Source organism: Gracilinanus agilis, chromosome 6, assembly GCF_016433145.1.
Source record: "Gracilinanus agilis isolate LMUSP501 chromosome 6, AgileGrace, whole genome shotgun sequence".
NCBI classification, from domain to species: domain Eukaryota; kingdom Metazoa; phylum Chordata; class Mammalia; order Didelphimorphia; family Didelphidae; genus Gracilinanus; species Gracilinanus agilis.
The window spans coordinates 293,482,515-293,499,025 of NC_058135.1; the positions used below are offsets into that span (position 1 = coordinate 293,482,515).

The 16,511-nt window shown below is 47.6% G+C and overlaps 1 protein-coding gene across 1 annotated transcript; it reads right to left on the minus strand.

Moving 5' to 3' along the window:
- Positions 1-2,754: 2,754 nt before the first annotated feature.
- On the minus strand, positions 2,755-7,611 carry LTO1 (LTO1 maturation factor of ABCE1). Its single transcript, XM_044680795.1, has 5 exons — positions 7,514-7,611; positions 5,973-6,078; positions 5,494-5,564; positions 3,780-3,897; positions 2,755-3,427 (listed from the first exon to the last, which is right to left on the minus strand). The coding sequence occupies exons 1-5, from the start codon at positions 7,561-7,563 to the stop codon at positions 3,359-3,361; spliced, it is 414 nt and encodes a 137-aa protein (XP_044536730.1). The 5' UTR covers positions 7,564-7,611; the 3' UTR covers positions 2,755-3,358.
- Positions 7,612-16,511: the final 8,900 nt, after the last annotated feature.

Genomic DNA, 16,511 nt, shown 5'->3' on the forward strand with positions numbered 1-16,511 from the left:
TAAAGAACTTCCTGAAAGGCAGAATTGGCCGGAAATGAAGGTACAAAAATTTGCTGAGGGAAAGAACTCTTTAAAAGTAGAACTGGCCAAATGGAAAAGGAGGCACAAAAGTTCACTCAAGAAAATCATGTTTTAAAAATCAGAATTGAGCAAGGGGAAGCTACTAATTCCATCACATCAGACATCAAGAAACAATCAAAGAAAGTCAAAAGAATTAAAAAAAAGAAGAAAATATGAAATATTGCATTAGAAAAAGAACTGATCTGGAAACTAATCCAGAAGAGACAATTAAGTATTGAAAGCCATGATCAGAAAAGGAGCTTAGACATTATCTTTCAAGAAATTATCAAGGAGAGGGCAGCTGGGTAGCTCAGTGGATTGAAAGCCAGGCCTAGAGATGGGAGGTCCTAGGTTCAAATCTGGCCTCAGTGACCCTGGACAAGTCACTTGACCCCCACTGCCTACCCTTACTATTCTTCTGCCTTGGAACCAATACACAGAATTGACTCCAAGACGGAAGGTAAAGGTTTCAAAACAAAACAAAACAAAAAAAAAAAAAAAAAAAGAAAAAAAAAAAAGAAATTATCAAGGAAGTGTCCTGATAGTCTACAATGAGAGGACAAGTTGGAAATTGAAAGAGTCCACCCATCACCTCCTAAAGAGATTCCCCTGAGTAAGTTCTCGTATGATAGTAATGACATGCTGTTGTGCTGGAATAAATGAGGAGGAGCTCAGAAAAACTTGGACTTACATGAACCAAAGCAGAGTGAAATAAGCAGAACCGGGAGAACATTGTACACAGTGATAGGAATACTTTACAATGAACGACTATGAGTAATTCTTCTCAGCAACACAATGATCTAAAACAATCCCAAAGGGCTCATGATAACAAATGCCATCTGCTTCCAAAGAAAAAGAACTGGTAGAATCTGAATCTAGACCAAAGCAAACTTTTTCACTTTAATTTTTTATTCAAGTTTCCTTCCACAAAAGGATTAACATGGGAACATGGTTTACATGATTGTACACGTAAGATCTAGAGACTGTTTACTATCTCATTAGGGGATGGGACGGTGGGGAAGGAGGGAAGGACAGAATTTGAGACAGTATCTTTGAAAAATATTGGAAATTGTTTTACATGTAATTGGGGAAAAACAAAATTAAAAAAAGGATAAAAAAGATAACATATATATGATACTTTGCCAGGTGCTCCATAAACGCTAGCTCTTATGCTATTATGGAGGTTTGGGTTTGAATTCCTTCTCATCCATGAACCCTTTACCTTATTTCCCCCATGAATTTTTCCCTAGTGGAAATGATATGGGTCTTCTTCCACGACATGAACATGGACAAATGTACTGGATGAGAACAGTGTATCACCCAGATCATGTTGCCTGACAGAGAGGGGTGGGAGGGAGAGAACATGGATCGAAAAATGGCAGAAAATGTTTATTGGAAAATTGTATCAATGTGTAATCTGGAAAAAAAAAAAAGAAAAGACAACTTAATAAATTTTTAAAAAGATGGGGCAGCTGGGTAGCTCAGTGGAGTGAGAGTCAGGCCTAGAGACAGGAAGTCCTAGGTTCAAACCCGGCATCAGCCACTTCCCAGCTGTGTGACCCTGGGCAAGTCACTTGACCCCCATTGCCCACCCTTACCAATCTTCCACCTATGAGACAATACACTGAAGTACAAGGGTTTAAAAAAAAAAAAAAAAAAAAGACATCAGTGGGAAACTTTCCAAGCAGCCTGCTGCTGGCTCCAGGGATGGGAACGCAGACCTGTCTTCTCTTGGACCTGGGCCTCTCCTCTAGCAGGGTCCTCGGATGGCTTGGAGTTCACGTGGGGGGTGTGTACCTTCTTTAGCACAGGCCCTGAGCTCATCTAATGAGGGGGAGACAAACTGAGGGGCTAGTGGTCCGGGCCTGTTTCCCCTGCATAGGAGGGTTGTAAGTGATGCCGAATGGAACTGGGCTTGGGTCTAAACCAAGCTCAATGGGAAACAACTCCTTTTAATTGACTTAGAGAAGGTGTCTGGGTTGGACCCTCCAGAGAAGAGGGCAGAATAAGAAAGGGTAAGCCAGGACAGTTTGGCTCAAGTGAAGAACAGGGCATTAAAACCAGTCTGAATAGAAGTGGCACCACTATGAAGGGCCTCGAATGCCAGCATCAGTCAAAGCTGCAGGGATTTACTGAGTCTGAAAGTGACTGACCGCGGGGTCCTGGGGAGCAAGGTGAAGGAAAGCCTGGAGAGGGAGCCAGGGATGAGTCAGGAGTGGAGGTAAGAAGAGCTGGGGTCTAGGGATAAATGAGGCCCACCTGGTATAGACAAGAGTTAAAAGATCAATCCCACCCACTGGACAATGAAGTGCATCCACCCTTCGCAGAAATTGTCCATTTTAGCCAAATGAAAGGAGGGCAGAGGCTGGTGAGTCCACTCAATGGGTGGCCAGGACACCATGCCTAGAGGTGCCCTCATAAGACCAGGAGAGGCCAGTGGACAAGTAACATGAGTCCAACTCCTCAGAGAAGCAAAGACTGCTGGGACTGGACGAGGCTTTGGGCCCGAGCCAGGGAGTAACGTGTCCAAAGTCACCAGCGACTTCCTGGGAAAGCCCCGAGGAGTCCAGACCTCCACTGCTCCCAGGGAACGCACATTTGATCACTCCCCCCCCCCCCCCCCCCATAACAATGAGTCTCATTCTGTTAAATATATTTTCTCATCTTTAACCATTTTCAAGTGGCTCACTTAAAAGAAAATAAGGATGACCTGAAACCATTTTTTTCCTTTTTTCCCTCGGAAATCTTCTCTGGTGAGGGCTCCAGGCGTTGTCGGCTGCCAATACAGATCTGTTCCACTGGGTCAGAATCAAACAGCCTCCTCACGTTCAATGAAGCATCATTGGCAAAGGGAGAGGATTTGGTTCCTGTCAGCAATTTAGAATGAATGCCTGGAATTCCCTGTTTTGCACTGGGGCAACGATGTGGGTTTTCAACCTGCTCATTTCAATCTGCATTCTCAGTTCTTTTTACTATTTCTCGGGGGAAGGAGGAGGAGGAGGGTAGGGGACTGACCGTTCTTGCAGAGGATTACAGAAACCACGACTTTTCAAAGGAGCTCGGCCCCGCAGCACAAACGCATCCCTGACAAAGAATGGTCCTGTATGGAGAGGACACAAAGGAGAGGCCTTGCGGCTCCAGCTCCAAAAACCGCCGAGGGAAGTCTTTTCATGGCAAGACTGGAACCCTCCCTTCAGGACAATGAATACCCATTCATTGTTTGGACTTTTCATCTCCTTTTTAAACACTTAACATCCAGACGTCTGTTCCTTAACATTTCTTCTGGTTCCTGTCGAGCTCAGAACGAAAGGGCCGAGCCTCCAGAATTCACTTTAAAGTTGGGCTGAATGCTTAGCAAAGAGCAAACCTGAAATACAGAACACAAAGGCAAAGGGGCTGCGGGTCTCTAATGGAGTCTCCTTCTGGCTTCATCTCGCAGCTGATTCCCAGCTCCTCCAAGTCCAGGGTTCAAGGACCTCTGTCGCTTGTCCTCTGGCAGAAGTGCCAATGCCTACCCCGGACAAGCTGTGGTGGGTGAGCTGTTCTCCCTTTGGGTCAGCTGTCCACTCCAGCCCACTGCTAGGGCCAAATGGGAGGCCAGGAGCCCATCCCTCCCCAGCGTCACAGCTTCTTATTTCTACCAATCTGACTATGATTCCCAAATTCACATCTGGATTCTCCCCCTCTGACCGTCAAACACAAGTTCTCATAGAACCAACCTGTTTAAACTTCCCTCTAATTCTATCTAAGTCTTCGTGAAGCTGGGCGTACGTGGGGTCAGCATAAGGGAATTTCTGCACCATCCCTAGGAGGGAGTCTAGCATCTTCCTCTTCTTACTACAAAGAAGAAAATAAAATACAGGGTGTTGGGAGGGTCACCACAACCACGCCAGGTCCTTAAAGGGTCACCTCAGCCTACAAGTTTGCCCTTTCGTGTTGGCACCCAGTATCAGAGCATGTGCCAAGGATGGACTGGCCAACATCATTCAGCAAGCATGTTTCATCACCATCACTCATGCCTGTACCCTAACAGTTTCCTTCTTTTCTGGCTCTGATTGATCCCCCAAATCTGTCCCATGAGTGGCAGCAGCCACAGAACTGATTGACAGACAGATCTTTGAACGGAATTGCCATTTCTAGAGCTTCTAGCTGGAGCCCAGTGGAGTGTGGCCAGGTAGGAGGAAGCGCTCCCAAGATGCTGGAGTTGTCTGGATTTAGCAGCTGCCCTTTGGGCTCATGAATAGGACAACACGGGAGGCCAAAGCTCCCCAAATTGGCCAGGCCCGGCTTCCTTCTGGGAGAGTACACAGGCTTGTTCCAATCAAATGTGGCTCACTATGAATGTAGGAAATTCTAATAAATATATATCCAGGGGGCAGGGAAGGAAGGAACCATGGCCTCTTTCTAGAGCACTCTGAGGCTGGACAAATAGGCAAGGGGATGCCATGGATTTGATCCCCGAAGGCCACTGCTCTTTGGGCACCTGAGGCAGAGAAGCCCTGCCCTGGGTCCTTCCAGAGCTGTCCAAGGTCATTCCAACCTCTGAGGCCAATCCTCTCTTCATCACACCATGCTGCCTTCCTCACCTTTTACAGAAGAGAAGCTAAGATTCAGAAAGTAGAGATGACTTTGACAGCCAGGAAATGGACCCTGCTCTTGGGAGGTCAAGACTAGGCTTTTCCCAGGACACTCTGGGCAGCTTTCCTTAGAGAAGGGACAGCCTGCAACACTGAAGCTCTGGACCCCTGAGGGGCATATAAGGCAATCTGAGCGTGCCCACAAGCCACAGGATGCTAAGTCCTGTTTTAGGGAAAGGGGAGGAGAAGGCAGCCCTTGGGGAGGCCCAGCCACCACAAGAGCTACGGGGGCAGGCTACAGACTCTCAGGTGCCCCCACCTCCCTGCCCTCAATGGCGTCTTGGGTTGATAAAGGGTCTGGACCCTTGCACACAACATGAAAACCCTCACCCTGATGGAAGGAAGAAAACCCACTCCCTGTGGGGCCCTGCCAGTAGCCATGGAGCCCCTTCCTGTTCCCCACATGAAGCACAGCATGGTCTTCTCTAAACCTGGCCCTTTTGGGTTCGCTGTTGTTAATGTTGCCCTGAGCATTCTGGCCTCGAATGTCTTACAGAATACAAGGAGGCTGGAAGCAAGAAGGGACCCAAAGGCCAAAATGCAGAAAGCTGGGCTTGGTGAGAAGCTGGGGGTGTGGGAATGTGGGGGGGGGGGGGAGGGAGGGGAGGAGTAGAAACTGGCCCAGGTGTTGGCATGGGCAGCAATGGCCACAAAGGGGAAAAATGACTCCACCTTCCTTCCCTCCCTTCTTTAGTGCACTAATGCCTCACAGATGATGGTGAAGACAGCCACAGTTTACCAAGAGCTCTCCTGCCAATGCCATGGAACCAGCCCACATGGGCACCTGGCACTCTACCTGTCTTTTTCAGTTGGGCGCTGGGCGAGCAGACATTTCCACGTAAATGCAAAACCTTGATAGCACCCAATCTGTGAATTGAAGGATACAAATTAGGAAGCTGCTCAATTCCAATTGGCAGCTTCTTTAAAAGCAAGGCTTCTTCTGTTCTCCCCCTTGGACCCTGGACAGGGTCTATCCTAGGGAAAAGGGCGGTCAGAAGAAAAGGCCTGGCTTCTGTGTAAATGAGGAAGGGGGGCTTTCAGCCCTTGTCATTGGCTGCCTTAGAACCTCCATAAACCCCAAAGGCCCTACAGAGGCCTTGGGGCCAATCTGGGTCTGCCCTGTGACAAGACATTTCAGTGCCTGACAGTCTAGCTAAAGTCCGGGTTGAGCTCTGACTCAGACCTCGATTCCACTGGACGTCCCTATCCCCAAAGGCTTCTCTTTCTTCCTCCAGCCCCAAATCCTGGGCAAACACTGGAGGGGGTTCCATTTACCTCTGACCCTATCTTAGCGCCATGTGAGACTCCATATTGTCTTCCCTCCGTCATGCCCAAACAGCTGCCCTCCACGTACCCTTCCTGATAGCCTTCACCGTGATATCTGTGGCGGAGAGAGCAGGGACAAAATAAACCAGAGAAGGGGACCAGGCATGGAAAAGGAGGTGGGGGGGTGGGGGTGGCTGGGGCTCCTGGTGCCAGTGAAGCCTGAGGGCTGCTAGGAGGAGGGATAACAAAAGATTCCATTTCAGAACCAGGTGAAGGAGATGGCATCCCCTCTGCCCAGGGCCTGAAGTCAAAGTCTCTGGCTCCCTACCCTCTCTCTGGCCCAACCTCCTAGTCGGAGCACTCAGTGGGAAGAAAGAGGGGTGAGGCTACCACCTGAGTGGTGTCAGAGCAGAGAGAGGTCAAGCTAGAAAATAAGGGACCTGGGTTCAAGTCGAGTTATTGTCTCCTTTCCCTCACTTCTTAGGGTGATGCCTTTCATTCTTCAAACCTCAGATGTCCCATCTGTAAAATGGGAATAACAACCCTGCCAGCTAGCTCTCCCTACTGCTGGGATCCAAGAGGATGTTTCTGTGAACAGATGAAGAGATTGGCCAAGCACCAGGCTAATCCAAAAGGGAGGCACTCCCTGGCCTTGGGGGTGGGGGGTGGGGGTGAAGTTCCACCTCCTTTCCAGGACCCATGGCACTACCCGGTGAACTGGATTTAAGTGAAGCAAAGATGCCCAAAGGCTTGGGCCAGCCTCACAGTCTCTGCCAGTCACTGGCACCCAGGGGCGGAGAGGCCCAAGACGCAGCATCTTCCATGACTGCCCGATCTCTAAGCGTTGCCGCCTCACAGTGGTTCTCACACACCCACTAGGCAGGGAAACTGCCCACAGGCCGGGGGTGGAGGTCCCCTAAGCCACCGCCGGGTCCGAGGCTCACCCTGGTCTAGTCCATCTGCCAGAGATGCTAGTACCAGGCTGCAGGCGGCACCTTATCTTCCTGACCAGGAAGTGGACAAAGCTCTTGACTTCTCAGTCCCGGCCAGTGGGGTGGGGCTGGTCAATGTGCTGTGGAAATAGACCAACAATTTCTCCCACTTCCTTGGTGACAGGCTGAATCCGCAGAGATCTCTCAACTCAGGACGTGATAAGAGGGTCAAGAAAAAGTTCTCGGACGGAGCCAGAGCCCCTCGGTCCATGTAAGGCCTTCGCCACCCGAAAACCCTTCGGGCACCCGAAACCCAGTCCCCCCCACCAACACCACCTCGGGAACCTCCGGCCTTGGAGCCGGACTGAGCCCGGAGAGCCGTCACAACAAGATCCAGGACTTGAACTCAGGGCCGCTCCCCTCCCCCCAGCTGGGACTCTTTCCCTGACACTGAGCAGGCGAGTGGCGGTGGAGCCAGAGTTTCCTCAGCAGTAAAGGAGGCTGTGTTCTCTGACCCTCCCCCCGCCTTCTCCCTTCCCCTCCCCTCCCCAGGTGAGGCAAATAAGTGAGGCGGTGGAACCAGTAAAATGAGGCAGGCCTAGTTCGGCGCACACCCACCTCTCCTCCGCCATCACGATGGAATCGAACAGGTCCAGAGGCTGCTCCATGGCCCACAAGCTCCAGGCCCACACAGGACTCCTATCTCTTCTCTCTGGCCCCGCCGGGTCGCGCACAGGCCGCAGGGACCGAGACTACGGCGAGCGAGAGGGCCAAAGTAGCGGAGCCCATGGCGCATGCTCAGTAGCTGTCTTCCTCCCGCCTGCAATGGAACTTTCCTGGTCGCAACCATTTGGAGTGGAGATGGGAGGAGTCGGGGAGGAAGTGGGGCGGAGCCAGGGCCCGGACGCCCGCCTCCTTGCTGCATCCTGCAGCACATACGCGGGGCATTTACTCGGTGCTGGCGAGGGGGTGCGGGAAGAGAAAACCCCCGGACGAAATAGAAATCTTTGATGCTCTGGGGACAGGGAGAGCTTTACCTCAGTTTCCTCACCTGCAAAATGAAGGGATGGGACTAGAACCGAGGTCTTGGGTCTTCCAGAGTCTAGCGCAGGGAGTGGCTGACAGTCAGCGCTTAATAAAAAAAATCAGCTTTCTTGGCATCCCCAGAATCTGGTGTCATGCCATTCAAAGCCTTCGGGCCCACCGACGCCCCTAGAAGGGGGCATGACTCCCCCAAAGGCAGGGCCCCCCAAGTCCTTGGACTTCAGCCCCCCAAGCTCCAAGATCTACAGCTGGGGAGCCTGGAGGTAATATAGTCCCACTCCCATTTCCCAAACGAGGAAACCGAGAGGGGGAGGGCTTGTCCGATGTCACCCCTTTAAGGAATCACATCCGGCTCCCCCAACAGACCTCTCTGGATGAGAAGTCCATAGGCAGTGCTGGTTTTGGAGTTAGGGTATCCAATGCAGACCCCAACTCTGCCCTTCATTTTGGCTCAGCCTCTTCTCACTGACCCACTGTAAAATGATAGATCTCTGGGGTCTCTTCCCTTTGTCTCACATCTGCCATTCCCCACTGGAGGGGACTCTAGGCTTGGTGGAGATTTTAAAAAGGCCTTTGGCTCTCAGCCTTTGGGGGTCTTGGACCCCTTGGGCAGTTTGTCAAGGCTATGGCCCCCTTCTCAGTGGAATTTTTTAAAATGGATAAAATAAAATACACAGATTACAAGAAAAGCTAATCATATTTAAATACGGGGGGGCTCAGGATCTTTTTTTATTTTTTTAATTAAACCCTTACCTTCTGCCTTAGAATCAATTTTAGTTCCAAGGTGGCAAGGGCTAGGCAATGGGGGTTAAGTGACTTGCCCAGGGTAACACAGCTGGATGTGACTGAGTTCAAATTTGAACCCAGAACCTCCTGTCTCTAGGCCTGACTCTCAATTCACCAAGCTACCCAGCTGCCCCCACAGATCTTTTTTAACCAATAAGGTTCATGGGGTTTAGACTCCCCCGTTTACAAAGCCCAGCCCTGTTGGATTTTTCTTTTAGAGTTAAGGAAAATGAGGCCCAGAGAGAAGATACTTGCCCAAGGGCACACAGTCTGTCTGTCCTGTCAGAATCAAACTTAGAACACAAAGTCTCCTATCCCTCACTAGGGACAAATAAAGAAACTCTCCATCACCAGGAACAAGCAGGGACTTGTCAGAGAAACACCATGAAGGGAAGTTTGGGGGATTCATGCATGGGGTTGGAGGGGGCTGGATAATTAACATTCCTTTCTAACTCAGAGTCTACTATTTCTCCTTTCTGGACTTCACAAAAGGAAGCGATTATTTATTGCCCATAGGATTGTTTCCGCTAGTTTTCACCTCTGGGCATCTAATGCCAAGAAGAGGGTCATAGAATTATAAGCCCAGAGCTTCAGGGTACCTTTGATCACTGGAGAACATAGAGTTCCACTTTCCAGTTTTACAGACAAGGAAATTGAGGCCCTTAGAATCAATCAATCAATCAACATTCTGGAACTAAGTGTCTACTGTGGGCCAACTCCAGACAAGGAAAGGTAAAAAGACATTCCTTACTGGAGAGGAACTCACAGTTAAATGTGGAGACAACATATAAAAAACTCTGTAAAATCACTGTGTAGATCAGATGAACTGGAGATAGTTAACTGAGGGAAGGTATTAGCATTAAAAAGAACTCAGAAAGGCTTTCTGCAGAAGGTGGGACTACAGCTGAGACAAGACGGAAGTCAGGGAAGCAGGGAGGGAGAGATGAGGAAGGAGAGGATTCCAGGCTTGGGGGAATAGTCAGAGAAAAATGCTCAGTCCAGAGATGAAGTGTGTGAGGAAGAGCAGGGAGATTATCATCATAGGATAGAAGATTGTGTGTGGGTTTGTGGAGGGGATGAATGTAAAAAGCCTGGAAACACCCAAAGAGATGATAAGGAAAAAGACTTGTACAAAAATATTTATAGCCGCGCTCTTTGTGGTGGCAAAAAACTGGAAAATGAGGGGATGCCCTTTGATTGGGGAATGACTGAACACATTGTGGTATCTGTTGGGGATGGAATACTATTGTGCTCAAAGGAATAATGAACTGGAGGAATTCCATGTGAACTGGAAAGACCTCCAGGAACTGATGCAGAGTGAAAGGAGCAGAACCAGGAGAACATTGTATACACAGAGACTGATACACTGTGGTACAATCTGATGTAATGGACTTCTGTATTAGCAGCATGCAATGACCCAGGACAATTTTGAAGGACCTTTGAGAAGGAATGCTATTCACATTCAGAGAAAGAACTGTGGGAGCAGAAACACAGAAGAAAAAACAACTATTTGATCACATGGGTCGATGGGGACATGATTGGGGATGCAAACTCTAATCGATCACCCTAATGCAAATATTAATAATATGGAAATAAATCTTGATCAAGTACACATATAAAACCCAGTGGAATTGCTCATTGGCTATGGGAGGGGGAGGGAAAGAACATGAGTCATGGAACCATGGAAAAATATTCTAAATTAATTAAATAAAAAATGTCAAATCACACAGCACAAAAAAAAGTGGAAACATACGAGGGCATTAAGTTTGGAAGGCTTTGAATAACAAAGGATATAGGAGTGAGAAAAGAATGAAGAGTTGAAGACATTGTGAGCCTGAAGGTGTTGAAGAGACCTTTAAGTAATAGGGAAATTTGGAAGAGGGGAGGCTTTGAAGAGAAAGACTGTAAGTTCGGTTTAAATTGTTTATTGGCAGCAGCACAATTTGAGTTATCCAAGAGGCAATTAGAAATGTGAGCCTGAAGGTCAACTGTGGGGATGGCTGAATAAGAAGATTTGAGAATGTTCTTCCTAGAAATAGATAATAATTGGATCCATGGGAAGTGAGGAGATCACCAAGTGAAATAATGTAAGAGGAGAAAAGAAGAGAGCCCAGGAAAGTTCTGTGGGACACCAGGGTTAGCAGAAATGACTGACCAGGAAGAAGATTCATCAAAGGAGCCATCAGAGAGGTGGGAAGAGAACCTGAAAGGGTTGGGGGGGGGGGAGGGGAGTCCCCTTGTTAACTTAGAAAAAAACACAGAACTATTAAATAGTCATAACCACTCTTTAATCAAGGGAAAGGAGGAACAGGGCTGATCAGGCCTCTTATGCAGAGCCCAAGGACTGAACACGGCTTCTCTCTGCTCCCTGACCCCCTGGGAGTGCCTCCATGCTAGACGACTCCAAGGAACAAAGGAAATTGGGGAACTTATATACCATTTGGGAAGATCAAGGGGCTGGGAAAGATGACTGACATAATACTAACCGGATATAATCAAGCTTGGGAAAGGAATCCTAGCCAGAGGCTGGGGTGTCAGGGAAGGGGCTGCTTACACTATGGATACTAAAAGATGGTCCCTGCCCAGGTGTGTCTTCCTGGGACAGGGCCTTTGATTCCATGGAGAAGACTACCTAAGACCGAAGGGTCTTTAGCATTTACCCTGGGGTCCATTATTCAGTCTGCAATTGCTAGCCTGAGATTCCCTTCAGGGTGGATTCTCACGGGAACAGGGAAGCATTAACTTTGGGGGTCTCCAGCCTACAAGCTATTTCTAAAACTTGGGGTTCATCAGATCTCACTAAGCCACAAGTTTGGGGTCTCTAGATTTCACGTCGACACCCAAAACCCTAGAAAGAAGAGAGTATCAGAGGAGAGAGCAATCAACAGTGTCCAAGGCTGTCAAGGAGAACAAGGACTGAGAAAAGGCCATTGGATTTCATCACTAAGAGCTCAGTGGCAACTTTGGAGAGGGCAGTTTCAAATGAATCATGAAGTCAGAAGCTAAAATGCAGAAAGTTAAGTGAATAAGAGGAAAGGAAGAGGCGACACCTATTATAGATGACCTTCTTGAGCACTTTTGCCATAAAGGCAAGTCAACAGATATCTTTTTTTTCTAATTTGTCATTTAAAAATATTTTCATTTTAACTTTTTGTTCCAAATTCTTTTCCCCTCCAACTCCTCCCCCATCCACTAAGAAGGTAAGCAATGGGATCCCTAATACATGAGAAAATATATTTCCGTTATCAGTTGTATCACCAAAAAACAAGAAAATCAAGAAAGTAAGAAAATCCGACTTCACTTCGTACTCAGAGGCCATCCTTAGCTCTCTCATCCTGAGTCCTTCAGCTCTACCTTGGATCCACTGTATCTGTCAGAGTAACCTAGTCATTCACAACTGATCCTCATTAAAATATTACTGTTACTGTGTCCAAGATCTCCGAGTTCTGCTCACTTCACTGATGATCGGTATTTATTAAGATCTTGTGCTTGTCCCAGAGGTAAACCGTAGGCATACAAATACAAATAAAAACAAAGGCGGTCAACTTCCCAGCTGTGTGACCCTGGGCAAGTCACTTGACCCCCATTGCCTACCCTTACCAATCTTCCACCTATAAGTCAATACACAGAAGTTAAGGGTTTAAAATTAAAAAATAAATAAACAAACAAAAACAAAGGCGGTCCCTGCCCTCAAGGAACTTACAGTTTTATGGGGGGGGGAGGGGGAGAGGGGGGAGTCAAACAACAAAAGGAAGCCAAGAGGAGTGGGAAGTGGAGGAAGAATCTAGTGTTCAAGGAAGAGTTTCCAAGAAGTTGGTGGGACTTGGGGAGAAAAAGAAGAGTCTTGACCCCCCCTTTTTAAATAGAGGCCTTAGAACCCATGAGCCCGCCCCTCCGGTCTGAAGGTCCAGCCAGAAGCAGAGGAGACTGAGGAGGAGGGAGTCCTGTCTTGTAGCATAAGGAGACTTCCCAGTGATGAGTTTCCTGGAGGAGGAAGGCATGTGGGAGAGCTCCAAGGAAGCCCCAAAGCAGTGTGGCTGATGGGGAAAAGGAAGGAGATGTCTGGATGGTTCCAGTGAGAGCTTAGGTTTCTGTTTTTTAAGGATGGGGGAGCCCTGGGCACGATTGGAGGCAGTAAGGGAGCCAGAGAGGAGGAGAAGTCGAGGAGAGGCTCCTCGGAGGTCACCTCTGGAGAGGAGGAGGGGCCATTAAAGCTTCAGGAGGGTCCCAAACTCTCAAGTGTCAAATCCTCTCGAGATGAATGATTCCAAAGTGGCGCGCACTGACCACTAGATGGAACCCGGAGCCCAGAAACGTTGGTCCTGCTTGGCTGACTGGCTTTTTCCAACAGCCACAGGGAGGCATCAGGGCTCTAGGAAAGAATCGAGAGTCCCCACCTTCCTCCCCAGTGTCTGGATGTGGCTCTGAGGAACAGAAGCCCCAAGGACAAGGGTCATCCCGAAGGGGCTGTTGAAAGGGAGGGCAAGGCCAAGGGGAAGGAATCCCCAGCGTCCCTCTCCCTATTTACAGAGGAAGCAGGGAAGGGTACCTATCCATTGGTCCAATGGGGTCATGACTCAGAGATGTCAGCCAACAGCAAGCAAGGCTAGCCCTCGGTCCATCTTGGCCGGACAGATCACACAGGGCTCCTTCTCCACAAGAGCAACAGGCTCACCGATCCCACCAAAGGGGGTTACTTAGACCCCGGCTGATGAATCACTGCCTCTGTTGACAGAGTGGTTTTATCCTTGGGACTGTACATCTCTTTTGAAGTAGTCAAAAGTGAAGAGAACAGACTGCCGGCACTGAAAGAGACCCTGGAGCATGGAATGTCCTTGGAACAGTGTTGGTCGGCCTTTAAGCATCTAGACTATCGGAACGGACAGGGACCTTCGCACAGAAAATGTCTGTACTCGATAGAGCTTTAGAAGAACATCAGAATTGGAAGACTTTAAAAAAGAATACAGGGAACAGCTGGGTAGCTCAGTGGAGTGAGAGTCAGGCCTAGAGATGGGAGGTCCTGGGTTCAAACCTGGCCTCAGCCACTTCCCCACTGTGTGACCCTGGGCAAGTCACTTGACCCCCATGGCCCACCCTTACCACTCTTCCACCTATGAGACAATACACCGAAGTACAAGGGTTTAAAAAAGAAAAAAAAAAAAGAATACAGGGAACAGCTGGGTAGCTCAGAGGATGGAGAGCCAGGACTAGAGACGGGAGGTCCTGGGTTCAAATCCAACCTCTGACACTTCCCAGCTGGGTGACCCTGGGCAAGTCACTTGACCCCCATTGCCTACCCTGACCACTCTTCTGCCTTGGAGCCAATACACAGTATTGACTCCACGATGGAAGGTGAGGGTTTAAAAAAAATAATAATAAATTAAAATAAATGCACCCTGTCCTGTCCCATCTTCTCCTTTCAGTCCTCTCTGGAGACTCTGCCCAAGTTTACTGAGAGAATAAGTCATTGAAGGGAGAAGGGGCCCCACTTTCTTTACCATCAGTAGTCACAAATGCTGACCTACTGCTAACAGGAGACAGGTGGGCCCAAGAGCCTTGGGAATGGCAGCACTTGCAGATCACCAGCCCTGCTTCCATTCCAGCCCAAATGGCCATCATGCAGGGGAGTAGGGACCACCACTGCCAAGCGCCAACTGACTGCCACATAGAAGACATGCCAGCCAGCCTAGCTGAAGGAACCAGGGTCCCTGAGGGAAGACGGGGAGGCAGCAGGGACCAGGCATTTTCCCTCAGATCCTGGTGGAAGCCGCCCAGGACTCTGAGCCCCAGCTAGGCTCACTGGACCTCCCAGGGTTCTCAAGTTATCCTTTAGGGAAGCAAACTGAGGACTCACTGCTCCTGCAGGAGTTACAACCACAGCTACTGGAGACCCAAGAAAGAAAGGTCTTCTCCTTCAAGGCCTCAGCCATGCCCAGTGCTTTCATATCAGAAGCTGATGGGTCTTCATCAATGGAAATGATGTTAAAGAAGAGGCATCATCTCCTGATTTGCTCATGCAAAGGACCGAAGGATTTTTCCATCTCACTTACTCACAGTTGCTTGAATATATCATTCCCAACATGGTGAGGAGCCATCGTTTTAATTTTCTTTGCAATACTTACTTCGATACTATACAGAAATGTGTATGTAAGGGAAAGCCAGGTGACAGTGGCCAAAGGCTGGGTCTGGAGTCAGGAAGACTCGTCTTCCTGAGCCCTCCAATACTTCTTAGCTGTGTGACCCTGGTCAAATCACTTCCCTCTGTTTGCTTCAGTTTCCTCACTTGTACAATGAGCTGGAGAAGAAAATGGCAAACATTCCAGTATCTCTGCCAAGAAAACACCAAGTGGGGTCATGAAAGATAGGACCCAACTCAATAACAAGATAGATGGATGGATGGATGGATAGAGATAGCTAGATATAAAAGATATATTCAAAGAGCTGTGATTTCATTCTCTGTGGATAATCTTTCCAGTGATAGAAGTTACAACCTTCCCTATTCCCCAAACCTTCTGAAGTGGTTTTCCTGAATGGCCAAAAATATTCATCCCTTAGTGGCTAAGCTTGTTGAAGACATTCTTCCAAATGACCTAAGCTGCTGCTTTTAAAACAGACACATAATCTTTGGTAGCTTCCTCTTTTAAAAATATTTTTTAATTTGAATCCTTTTTCCATGTTTACATGATTCTTGTTGTCTCCCTCCCCTCTTCCCTCCCCCCTCTTAGAGTTGACAAGCAGTATCACTGGATTATACATATATTATCACTCAAATCCTATTTCCATATTATTCATTTTTATAATAGAATAATCTTTTAAAATCAAAACCCCAAATCATATATCCAAATAAACAAATGATAAATCATATGTTTTCCTCTGGATATCTACTCCCACAGTTCTTTCTCTTGATGTGGATAGCATTCTTTCTCATAAATCCTTCAGGGTTGTCCTAGATTATTATTACATTGCTCCTAGTAGCAAAGTCAATTCCATATGAGCATCCCAAAACGTTTCAGTTACTGTGTACAATGTTCTCCTGGTTCTACTTATTCCATTCCAAATCAGTTCGTGGAGCTCTTTCCAGTTCTCATAGAAGTCAAGCAGTTCATTATTCCTTTCAGCACAACAGAATTCCATCCCCATCAGATACCACAATTTTTTCAGCCATTCCCCAATCGAAGGACGTCCCCTCATTTTCCAATTTTTTTAGCCACCACAAAAAAGTGTCAACTATAAATATTTTTGTACAAACAGAACCTTTCCTATTTTTAAATCTCTCTGGGTTACAAACCCAATAGTGGTATGGCTGGATCAAAGGACATGCATTCTTTTAAAGCCCTTTGGGCATAATTTCAAATTGCCTTCCAGAATGGTTGGATCAATTCACAACTCCACCAGCAATGCATTAGTGTTCCAATTTTACCACATCCCCTCCAACACTTATTATTTTCCTTTACTGTCATCTTAGCCAATCTGCTAGGTGTAAGGTGGTACTTCGGAGCTGTTTTGATTTGCATTTCTCTAACAGGAGAAATTTAGAACATTTTTTTCATATCATTATTGATAGTTTTGATTTCTTCATCTGAAAACTGCCTATTCATATCACTTGACCTTTTGTCAATTGGGGAATGATTTGATTTCTTATAAATTTCACGTAGTTCTTCATATATTTGAGATACTAGACCTTTGTCAGAGAATTTTATTATAAAAAATTTCTTCCCGGTTTGTTGCTTCCCTTCTAATTTTGATTGCATTGGTTTTGTTTGCACAAAACCTTTTAAATTTAATA

What these genes read in the sequence shown, in the direction of transcription:
- LTO1 (XM_044680795.1), bottom strand. Translation starts at nt 7,563, where the DNA reads ATGGAGCAGCCTCTGGACCTGTTCGATTCCATCGTGATGGCGGAGGAG. An exon ending in ATCGTGATGGCGGAGGAGAG is followed by an intron (nt 6,079 to 7,513) that starts GTGGGTGTGCGC and finishes TCTCCGCCACAG; the next exon opens with ATATCACGGTGAAGGCTATC. An exon ending in TTAGAGGGAAGTTTAAACAG is followed by an intron (nt 3,428 to 3,779) that starts GTTGGTTCTATG and finishes TCTGTATTTCAG; the next exon opens with GTTTGCTCTTTGCTAAGCAT.